Source organism: Stegostoma tigrinum, chromosome 36, assembly GCF_030684315.1.
Source record: "Stegostoma tigrinum isolate sSteTig4 chromosome 36, sSteTig4.hap1, whole genome shotgun sequence".
NCBI classification, from domain to species: domain Eukaryota; kingdom Metazoa; phylum Chordata; class Chondrichthyes; order Orectolobiformes; family Stegostomatidae; genus Stegostoma; species Stegostoma tigrinum.
This window is the reverse complement of record NC_081389.1, coordinates 20,260,551-20,272,944: the sequence shown is the minus strand read 5'-3', so window position 1 is coordinate 20,272,944 and position 12,394 is coordinate 20,260,551. Positions and strand designations below refer to the sequence as shown.

The window sequence follows — 12,394 nt, the reverse complement described above, 5'->3', positions numbered from 1 at the left end:
AGATGCAGGTGGCCAATAGATAATGCTAAAGCGTACTTGCTGCGGCAGTACCCAAGCACCAAATACAAACATATTCACATTCTCCTTTATAAAGGAGATCATTACAGACTCTTGGTAGCACAGTACTTTCCAAGTGGAGTGAAACATTGACTTTCTATTGTATTTGCATTATACTCTCTACTGACGTGTAACTGCAAGGAGAAAGACTTATGGGCACATTTCATTTAACTGGTCCTAAACACTTCTACAGGTTATTCAAGGAGAAAGTCTGCAGGCTTTCAACCTTTGAAATATTGAACTTGGCTCGATGTTTCTCTCTTCAATTTCATGCAATAATCACCACCTTTGTACAGAAGGTGTATATTTGGGAGGGGCAGAAAAAATAGAAGGTCAATGATTAACCACCAGAATAAGAGTAAAGCCTCTCTTTGGCTTTACTCTGAATGACGATTATTTCTGTGTGACAAGATACAGCACACAGAATTAGCAGGCAAGGACAGGCCATTCACCCAGCAGGCCCATGGTGGTGGCTATGTGACATAAAACCCTTTCCCTAACCATCTAACCCAAGCACTCGATTTCCTTCTGCCTCATGTATTTACTTAGCTTCCCTTAAATTACTGAGATTCTGTCCAGTTTTCCAATGAAAGTTGCAAATTTGTTGCTTTTGCTATGGTTTTTTGGTGACCAGATTTTGGTACATTAAAGGGTAGTAACAATGTGGAGTGCTCACCTTGATTGCATATTGGTTATGAAGGTCCTTAGCGTAGGAAGCTGTGTAGTAAACTGCATCACCTGCCTCACAGCAAGGTTTATCACTTGTCAGTCTGAAGTCTGACCAGTTGTCCAATCCAAAGCGAAGCTGGTTCTTTTGGCCCTCCATAAACCTGTCCTCACATTTACCTGCAAGTTTCCGCAGTGATTCTGTATGGAGGTTTCGAATCTTCATGATTACCTCCTCTTTGTTCTCAATACCTTTGTACAGTGTGTGCCTTTGTGGTTTTTGTATACTTTTACCAGGTCTCTGAGGAATACGATTCTTCTCGGAGAGTGAATCCAAGCTGTTTGAGTACCCCTCCTTACAGCTGCTCATAGTGAGGCTGCATGTACTGTTGACTGTTGATGATGCTCTGGCCTTTGTCATCGACTTGCTCACTGCTCGTTCCAGTGAGTCGCCTGACTCATTGTCACAGAGTCTGGCATCTGAACTGAGTGAGGAACAAGCGCTTGATGCATCCCAGTTTGCATCCCCAGGATACTCTATGTCATACAATGGATTTGCCAAATTCACATTGTGTCCAGAATTTCTTCCGTCTATCTTTTTCTGGGCATGGTCCTTTGATGTGGGATCAGTATTCGCACGGATTATGGTCTTCTTTGGAAGAGGTGGTGGAGTTGGCTGACTGTCTGACATGGTTTCCTGTTCTGTAGATCCCACAAATGCAATGGCATCATCCGAAGCTCCTTTTACTTGTCTTGGCTGCTTCAGGGGTATCATGTTGGCCCGCGATTGCCCTATGCAATCATGTAAAAGATGATTTAGTATCACAGTACAGTCACCCAATGTAGCACACATTTGAGTAAACAAATAACATTTTGGATAGAAAAACACTTCGGATTGAACATACCATGCCTCCGAATGCTAGTTTGAAATCTGCTGATCAATTTAAGATTTAGCCTTAGTGGAATGGAAAATAGCAGTTTTGATCAGTAAAACATGATCACAATGATCAGTGGTGCGCTGGAGTTACAGTTCATTCTCCTGCTTTTAGTGAATGAAGACCTTTACACTACAGACCTACTCTCACCGATCCATAAAAATAATCAAGGAAGAGGCAGCACGTAGTGAAGATTTTTAGACCAGTAGATTAATGTACTGCTGTCTGACACATTATCAGCTGTACAATAACTTCCATTTAGTTGGGGCTTATTTGATTCTTATCCCATTTTCTCTCTTTACATAGTTTGCAAGGAGCAATTACCCTCTATGTTGCACATAGATTTATGTTTGGCAAAATTAATTCAATCTATACTAGAATCAACAATGCATTAAGATTGGTTCCAGAGAAAGGCAGGAAGAACCAGTTTTGGTTACTGTTGTGATCACTGAATCTAAGATTATTCAACTACAACCAGATATTGGGCAAAACTGGTTAGTTGCGGAGTTAGTTAAAAAGTGAATTACATGATGATGATGATTTTAATGTAGCAGATATGCCGTAAATATATTTAAATTCTTTTTTTGAGTGTAACTGCCTGTGTCTGGACAAACTAAGGACTGCAGTTTCGCAAGTGCTTAAAACAAAACCATGAACTAAAATATTTTCACAAAAGGTTCTCTGAAAGGCTACATTCAAGAAATAGACACGTGCATATATGGCTCACTATGCTGACATTTAATTTGATTGCATTTATTTGCAAAATTTTTTTACAGCATGGAATGTGATTTTGAAGTGATATTTCGTTCTCCTGTAGATTATGATGAGTCAATATATCTCTATATCAGAAATCAGTGGTTTAGTGCAGGCCAGCATTTTCAAATTCAAAATTTCTACTGACAAGTAGGACATATCTAATCCAGTCTGAATAATAAACATTCTTCTCACATGCATTTGCAAGTAGATTATTAAAGGGGACCAACACATTAATGTAACAAACATTTCATACATTTCAGGAATCACGGGAGTCAAGGAGGACTCGAAGATGACATTGTAACACCCCTGCCCCTCTGCCTTCTTAAACAGAAGACAGGAAACTGTATAACAAAAAGTGTGAAGCTAGATGAACACAGCAGATATCCTCTGATCCTTCGTCCAGATCACTAATCTCAGGAGCACAAAAGCTGATGTTTCGGGCCTAGACCCTTCATCTCTGATGAAGGGTCTAGGCCCAAAACATCAACTTTTGTGCTCCTGAGATGCTGCTTGGCCTGCTGTGTTCATCCAGCTTCACAGTTTGTTATCTTGGATTCTCCAGCATCTGCAGTTCCCATTATCACAGGAAACTGTATGCCTGTTAGCCTGACCTGGTTCATTGGTAAGATTTGAGAGTACACTATTAAGGATGATATCATGGAGTATTTGGTAAAATAGAACTGAGTCAGTACAGCTTCATCTACGGGAGGTCATGCCTGAAAAATCTGTTTTAATTTTTTGAGGAGGTAACAAGCAAGTTAGACAAAAGGAAAGGCAGTGGATGTGATTTAATTGGATTTCTAGAAAGCCTCTGACAAAGTCCTGCATAGGAGGACGCCAAATAAGTTGAGCCCATCATGTTAGGGGCAAGGACAAAAACAAAGTTGCTGGAAAAGCTCAGAAGGGTCACTGGTCCTGAAACGTTAACTCTGTTTTCTCCTTCATGGATGCTGCCCTTAGGGGCAAGGTACTGGCATAGAAAGAAGATTGGCTGACTGGCAGAAGGCAGAGAGTAGGGGTAAAGGGGTCTTTTTTAGGATGGCAGCCAGATAATGAGTAGACTTCCACAGCAGTCAGCGTTGGGACCATAGCTATTCACATTATACATGAGTGATCTGGACGAAGGATCAGAGGATATTGTTGCTAAGTCTGCAGAAGACACAAAGATAGGTGGAAGGATGTTGGTGAGGCCTCTTCTGGAGATGATGTTTCCACTAGTAGGAGAGGCTAGGACCTGAGGGCACAGCTTCAGACCGAAGGGATGACCGTTCAAAACTAAGACGAGGAGAAATTTCTTCAGTCAGCGAGTGGTTAATCTGTAGAACTCATTGCAGCAGAGGGCTGTGGAGTTATCAAGTGTATTTAAAGACAGAGATAGAGAGGTTCTCGATTGGCAAGGAAATCAAGAGTTACGGTGAGAAGGCAGGAGAATGGAGTTGACAAACATATCAGTCATGATCGAATAGCAGAACAGACTTGATGGGATAAATGGCCTAATTCTGCTCTTGTGTCTTTCTCTATAATCCTTCCAGGGCAACTTTGGGGATCTCATTCTTTACCAGGCAGAAACACACAGTATGAATGATGATCAGCTACTCATTTCCCACTCTTGCAGATGGTTCTACAAGACAGTGCTTCAGTAAGCTCAGCTTGGTTAAGATTCTGTTTTAGCTAGCTAAATGCCATTATTATCTCTGCACTAAGTTAAACATCGCCTAGTCCTTGGCCTTGCCAATGATAAGCTCTCTGGAGCTCCAGGGGTTGAGGTAAATGGGCCAGAGTGCTCTTGTCAAACATCAACCGATCACAATAAATACCATTAACACAGAATGTTAAAAAACAAGTGTTATTCATGTGCTTGGCTACGAACCGAATAACTCATTGCAAAAACCTCAAAACTATTTTAATTAATACTTTAGACAATAAATCCCAGCGATGAGTAGTCATCAAAATACAAAAATCATATCTAAACCACATCCACTGGAATCATTCCCACGGTGGAGGCACAGCAACCAGATTTAACTCAAGAACTAATTTCTGGCCAAAGTTAAGAATTCCAACAATGCAAGGCTGAAGACTACTTCAAAAGATACTATGGAAGGAAATGTTTCAATTTCCTAAAAAGATTAATGAAGGCAGAACGGTGGATGTAATGTGGACTTCAGTAAGGTATTTGACAAGGTTCCACATGACAGACTGGTTAGCAAGGTTAGATCACATGGAATACAGGGAGAAGTAGCCATTTGAATACAGAACGGGCTCTAGAAGACGGAGGGTGGTTGTGGAGGGTTGCTTTCAGACTGGAGGCCTGTGATCAGTGGTGTGCCACAAGGACTGGTGCTGGATCTACTGATTTTTCTCACTTATATAAATAATATGCATGTGAGCATAGGTGGTATAGTTAGTAAGTCTGCAGATGACACTAGAATTGGCGGTGTAGTGCACAGCGAAGAAGACTACCTCAGAGTGCAACAGCACCATGATCAGATGGGCCAATGGGCTGAGTAGTGGCAGTTGAAGTTTAATTTATATGAACATGAGGTGCTGCATTTTGGAAAGGCAAATCAGGTTAGGACTTGTACACTTCATGATTAGATCCTGGGAAGTGTTGCTGAACAAAGAAACCTTGGAGCGCAGGTTCATAGTTCCTTGAAAGTGGAGTCGCAGGGTGATAGGATAGTGAAGGCTTGCCTTTATTATTCAATGCATTGAGTACTGGAGTTGGAAGGTCATGTTGCAGCTGTACAGGATGTTGGATAGGCCACTTTTGGAATACCGTGCGCAGTTCTGGTCTTCCTGCTATGGGAAAGATGGTGTGAAACTTGAAAGGGTTCAGAAAAGATTTCTAGGGATGTTGGATTTGAGCTATTAGGAGAGGCTGAATAAGGTTGGGGCTATTGTCCTGGAGCATCAGAGGCTTTCAGACTGGAGGCCTGTGATCAGTGGTGTGCCACAAGGATTGGTGCTGGATCCACTGATTTTTCTCACTTATATAAATAATATGCATGTGAGCATAGGTGGTATAGTTAGTAAGTTTGCAGATGACACTAGAATTGGAGGTGTAGTGCACAGTGAAGAAGACTACCTCAGAGTACAACAGCACCATGATCAGATGGGCCAATGGGCTGCGTAGTGGCAGAGTGGGGTGTGTGTATATGGAATGAGCTGCCAGAGGAATTGGAGGCGGCTGGTACAATTACAACATTGAAAAGTATCTGGATGGGTAATGAATATGAAGGTTTTAGAGGGATATGGGTTAAATGCTGGCAAATGGGACTGGACTTATTGAGGATAGTTGGGGTCATGTTAATAAGACATGGAGAGTGATGATGTATTGGAGGTAAGCAGAGGCTAATATGGTGAGTTGGACACCTGCAGGACCCACTTGAAGAACCTACTATTTAATCAGGAAACATGTACATATGTTGCCATGAACAAATACCTGGGAATGGGCACAGTCACTTCGGATGGTTCTAGATGCCAATCAAGGGAAATTATTAGGAGGTGGGCGTACATTACATATTCAAAATGAATAAAACGGGGGTGGATGTGCTGTTGTAGTACTTGTTAGAGATTTGTGCTGAGTATTTATCTACACCCAGGAAAGGTTCTGATTGAAACAAATTTGAAATAAACGGAACAAAACTGATTTTCATGTTATGAAAATGTGTGATAATACCTGGAGATTAATGAGGAACTTAAACAGTTGATAAGAGAATCCAAAATAAGCATGGTCAGATTGCATTTAATCTTGAATAACATGGAGAAAAGATAAGCAGAGAGAGAGAGATCTGGACAACGATTCGGATGGTTGTGATGTTGGACGGGTTGTATGCATAGGTAGGTAATTAAATTAACTTTACAGCAAAGGGCGCAGCAACTGTTCTCAACCTGGGATGCAACTCTGCCAAGTAAAAGCTGGGCAGCACGGTGTGACTTACTGTGGGGAAAAGCTGGCTTATGGAAGCTATTCTAAGTATTCAAGATTCTTAAAGGGATTGATGAATTGAAACAAATAACCTGCTTGTGATTGCCAGATACTCTAGAGGCCTGGAGCAACTGGTTCATACTCAAGGGACAGAAACATCAACAGTTTAGTTTTCTCTATATGGAGATAAAAAAAATTGGAAAGGGTAACTCAGGGAAGACTTGGAAACATATGGAGGAAATATTTAAGGGGGGATTGGACAAATAGCTGACAAAATGGTCAATTGATAGGTAATGCATTAGATTTGGAAGTAGCCAAAAGGATCATGTAATAAGATTGTTTATTCTATTGGTCAATTTACTGTTCCACTCTTACGAATAGTAATTGTTCATTTCAGTGAGAAATAAATTACAATAGCAAGTAGTGATCTGTAGTACAAATATTAATTTCCAATTCAAGTTACTCTTCCCGTCATGAAGATACTTTTCCAGGAATTATAATACATCTTTTTTTCCCCAGATTCTAGCAATTATGTAATCAGAGATGTTCATGCACTTCTCTTTAGATTCTCTCATCTGACCTCTACAGCACAGGGACTTATGACACATAGCAAAGGTAATCCAAATGTAGCCAGGGCCACTGACAGTCCCAGCTCACTCCTCCTCACCTGCAGCCCTCAATAAAGCAGTGGTTCCTGGAGTCTCTGAGCTTCCATCCACAGCCCGCCAGCTCTGTGATTTTGCTGGAGCAAGGATTACATACATATAAAAGAATAAGAAAAATACAGAAAAGGAAGAGAGAAAGAGAAACAGCAAGCTTGGAAAAGTGAAACCCTTAACGAAAGCTTAGTAACTATTGTACAAATATTGCAGTTACATTTTACCACTCAGCAATGCCACTTGCCGTACCGATGTCTCACAAGAAATGTTTTTATTTTAAATCCTGACCCAATGGCATGATAATTTTCCAAATGTTCAGGGAAACAGTCATATTTTGACAGGGCAATGATCTGGTGTTGCCATTGTGCATCAGTGCATGACCAGTGCATTAATAAAAATGAATTTTTGACAAAAAAAAATCAGATTTTAAAAAATGTTGGTGGACAACTATAGGAATCATTTGCTAAGCAGAGAAAGTTTTCATGGTGACAGATAAAATTGTTAAAAATAATCACAGGTTTGTTGCAGAACAGGCTGAGAAACTCATATCTGGAATAAGTGCAACCATCACTGAATTCCTTCCACAGGAAGGAAAGTAGCAGGGTGTTATTACTATTCTGGAATGGATTCTCACGCACGCAGACTAATATATGATGTATTCTAGATATGACGTGCCTTCTGGAAGGTTCTTGTAGTGACTCAACATTTGCCCTATCTAGACTTTTTTTTAGAACAGTCAGTAAAAATGCTGGTTTCTGGCTGATAACTCTGTAGCAACAACTACATTTTGGACACCGCCTAGTATGTGGCTCATTATATAAAATGCACAATTTCCATTCCACCTATTCTAGTTTGGACATGGTAGTGACATTGCCTTGGTCAGAAAACATGCGTGCACCGCAGAAATGGTTTGAACATGAACAAGGAGTGACTTCACCAGTCATGTGAGGTAATATGTGACAAATCAATCAATTGAAACAGCAAAAAAGCTCAGCTGGAATTAGTTCAAACTTTTTTCATTTAGTCCTCCATAAGAACTACGGTTACCCACTGAACAATTAAGCTTGTTTCTTGCATGTTTGCATTTGCAAAAAGAACTGCATACTTATGAGGAAAATGCTCAAAAGCTTTTTGAACTCAGTTCAACATTTTGTAGATGATTAAATCACCTGGGATATGTACATAACTGTGTAGCCATTTTAAAAATGAGCACAATGATTAGCAGGGTCAGTCCACATTAACAGGGAAATGTGTTTTGTTTTGTGAAGTAACATTGTATGCTGGAAAGTTCATTTTCCCACAACTGAAAACAAAAAAAAACAATAACCAGCAACAATTTGCAATTACATAGCACATTTAACATCAAAGATATCTCGTGATGTACAGATGACTCAAAGAAAACTAAAATACATAAAAGTACCATCAGTGAACAATTGAGAGTGAGGAAGCGTAACCAAAAAAGTGGCTGAGATCATGAACTGGTCAGGCATGTAATAAGGAAGAAAGATGGAGGGCTTTTGAGAAGCAGTAATTTCTGAGAAGCAGTTTTGTAAACTATATTGAGAGTCATCAAGACTGTCACCAGTAATGGGACAATAATGGGCGTGATACACAATTAGCCTGAGTTGAAGGAATAAATGGTGAAAAGGGAATATGAAGCTAGAGAAAGTTATGAAGATAAGGAGACTTAGCCCATTAAAAGGGTTTGAAGACAGGAAAATGATTTTAATTTCAATCTTTTGGGTGAACCCAAATATCAACACTAAATGGAATTTGGTTACATTGGGTTCACTGGGTTAGTAGGACAAACATTAAGAAATAGTCAAATAATTCAAAAACAATAAGAATTACATTATTACAAAGCCTAAGACTGGTTGAATACACTAGTGGTTATCCTCCAGGAACATGGGGTTTCTCCAGAATCAAATGGATTCAAAATGACATTGGGGAGGTGGTTGTGTCACTGATCTTGCAATCGGGAAGCCAGGCTAATGTCCTGGAGACTGGGGCTCAAATCTAATCATAGCAAGTGGTTAAATAAGAATTCATTTTTTTAAAAAACCCGGAATTTAATAAAACAAAAAAAATCGAGCACAATGGCAACTGTGTAATCCCTGCTGATTGTTGTAAATCTGGATCACTGTAGGGAAGGAAACATGCCATTCTTCCTTGGTCTGGCCGACATGGAACTTCAGACCCACTGAAATGTGGGGTGACTATTGTGTGCCCTCCGAAATAACCCAGCAATCCACTCACTTACACAGCAATTATTCAAGGGCAATAAATGCTAACCTTACCAGTGATGCCCACATCCCACACGCAAAGGAAGACTGGAACTGAGTTGATCTTCCAGAGTCGACGCAATATGGGGACATCTGAAACAACCAGGTCCACAGAAGACAATCGAAACTCACAGAACAGCCACACTAATGGGGCAGGGTCCAGGAAAATTAAACTGCCTCCATGGGCTGATTCTTTTTTCCCCCCCATTTGGCCACAAGAAGTACTGAACATATCAATAGTCAATTGTCCTGGCTGGAATAGCAGCAGGAATTTATCCTGTGTTCTGTCCAATATTAAACCTGAACAAGATCAGGATTCTTAAATTTTGGCTCTTTTCAGTTTCTGGCCAAGCTCTAGATATTGGATAAGTGATATTTCCCTCTACAGGAATGTATGTTTCATCAGATATATGGAAATTCTACAACTATGACTTTCTAGGTTTGGAGATTTTCAACACTCTTTCAGCTTTTCATTTGTGTTAGGTACCCAGCTGATCAAAGAAAAAAATTCACACAGATATGTAATTGTCATAGGGGACTCATTCTTGCAGCTTTCTTTAGATTTTATGCATTAGGGTAGGAAAATTTTACATTTGGTAAAAGTCTGAAGTGTTCCCATGTTAATTACAGAAGTTTGTTTACTTTTAAAAAAAAACAGTTTTTAAACTAAGAAAATCATGGACTGAAAGGCATATTTGAATGATGTTACAGAAGTTCGATTTTTCACAACAGAGCGAGAAGAAAGAATTTTTAAGCATGTCCTTTATCTGTACTCATGCATCGAATTGGTTAAGAATCAACTTTGTCTAAACTTGTAATTCTCAAAAAAAAGACAGCCTCATAACCTGCAAGACAGTTACCAATTATTTATTATGGCTCTAAAAACTAGAACACGATGAATGAAAGCCAAATCTGAGACAATGACGGTGTTCCTGCTGTGCAGTTAACATGTTGAAAGTGCACATTCCTGCCATATCACCGTAGCTTTTCTTTCCTCACCCAGTGTCTACATTGGTTTGTTGAACACTTCCAGCAATTTTTTCTTAGTATAATGCACAAAGTTAAAATGTTACAGTCCTACCTTTAACTGAACCCAGAAATCATCAAGCAAGGAACTTGAAAGAAAGAGGTGCCGTCATGTTGGCCCTCTTTACACGGTACAGCATTTGATAGGGCGTTTAAGCTTTAATCTAATCTCTTCCTGTTCGTTCTACCTAAACAGGATTGCCCACATTACAGCTGCATTCCTCACTCTGTAATTTACAATACTTACTGGCAGCCAGCAGGGACACTCATATCAATTAAACATTTGTTTTGCACATACATAGCTAGAGTCAGAGGCTCGATTGATGAATTTTAAATCTGGCAGATCTGGAAAAATGCAACAAACCTACAGTAAAAGAAAAAGGATAAATCAAATCTTCTTTCTCCCCTACACCTTACTACCAATTTTGTTGGCTCTTACCCAAATTACTATAAGTAGCGCTGCTGATACTTTCATCAGTGGATTCACTGCCTGCGTCCTTATCGTCCTGAGATCCTGCATTGACCAGCATCAAAGTCATTGTGCCAGGCGTTTCTTGGTTCGTTGATGCTGATCTTTGAACTTCTGATACTTGTGGTGGCATGTCTTCAACGGTCACCTCACCCGGAAGGCTGCATGAATAAAACGAAGTTTTCCTTCAGTCTTCATTATTAATAAAATGCTCATACGTAATTTATTGGTCTAACAAAACTCAGCCATTTATCTTGAATACTGCACTACAAAAATATTTCTAAGTTCTACCTCACCATGTGTTGGAAAAAATGCACAACCTAAGCACAGTATGCATTAAAATTATTAAGTAAAGACTTGCAAGAACTTGTTAGTTCAAAGATCCCTGGGCAATGTTAGCTTCATTTTACAGACTCTTCAGTAAATCTTGTTGCAGGCCACAATGCAGCAGAACAGGTTCTTTACCTTTATATACCCACAGAGAGAGAGCAAATCCTAATTTTAAATACATAATTTCTCACAATTTCTACAGGGCCCCATACCACAACAAAGGTATGTTTATACTTAACTAAGGTGTGTCCCATTTGATAACCATGAAAAGCCTTTGGTGTTTACAATGCAGTTGGTCAAAATGCCAACAACTAAAACCAAAATTCTCAGTGTGCTCTCAAACCCCGAAGAACACATTAAAAGATCATTCCTGGGACAATTAATTATTCCTTTTTGCTTCCAACTACTCATTTCAGCATTTTCTTGAAACTGTTCAGTACAAATTGAATTGCAATTCATGAATTTCAAGTCAGCATAAAACAGCAAAAAGCATCAGCTTTGTTACTGTACAACAGCTCTCACTTCCTTAAAACAGAAGTTTAAACTCTTAACTTACCTACTGAAATCACTCACACAACTTCCCATTGAAACAAGTGTTTTGAATTTGCTTCTTAACTTCATAAACATGCTTTGAAAACAGTTGATTAATTCAGAGCTCTAAAGCTCTGCGACAGTGATATCATCAGCCAGACCTTCCTACCTGGGGCTGAAAACCTGCCAACACACTCTACCTATAGTATATTGAGGTCACTGAACTGACTCAGACTTATTAACACTTACAGAGCTGTTGCATTCAACTTAATTTCACAGAATCCCATTCTACACTGTTACAGTGTAAAGCAATGCATGTGTTAGCACCAAACTAAAGACTCAATCAATATCTGCAAACCTATTTTTAAATTTGAATGTAAATCATGCAAATACTCTTTCCCAATTACAGCCACAGTTTCTTACTATGTAGTGCCAGTTTAGAATAGTATCTGAAAATCAAAATGAACTTTGCAAGTCTGCCTTTAGGAAAAACAGGAACTTTTTTTGCTCTTAGTTTGGAAGCTGTCTGTCTCCACCGTACTTTTTGTACTTTTCACTCACAAATGATAAATAACCATTTTGGACATGTTGTACTCTCCTTCTTCACCTGAAACTACTACAATCTCCCACAATTGTGGCATGAGTAAATGAAAGAGAAGAATTGAGCAACTCATTCCATGGCTTAGAGCTGCTGTGCACAGCAATGATTGTTATTTTATACATTGCTCCTTTGCAGTAGAGCTGGGAGGGTAGAT

At 39.5% G+C, this 12,394-nt stretch overlaps 1 protein-coding gene across 7 annotated transcripts in view; it reads right to left on the bottom strand.

The window, feature by feature from the left end:
• Positions 1–12,394, bottom strand: part of peak1 (pseudopodium-enriched atypical kinase 1) — a 170,616-nt gene that overhangs the window by 12,283 nt on the left and 145,939 nt on the right. For 6 of the 7 annotated variants that reach the window (XM_048520837.2, XM_048520835.2, XM_048520836.2 and 3 more), the window contains 3 exons: positions 10,749–10,939; positions 7,010–7,084; positions 734–1,515 (listed from right to left, as the gene is read on the bottom strand). In XM_048520837.2, coding sequence (XP_048376794.2) covers positions 734–1,515; positions 7,010–7,084; positions 10,749–10,939 — 1,048 coding nt within the window. The remainder of the gene's footprint in view (positions 1–733; positions 1,516–7,009; positions 7,085–10,748; positions 10,940–12,394) is intronic. The other variant, XM_048520841.2, reaches the window with a different exon arrangement.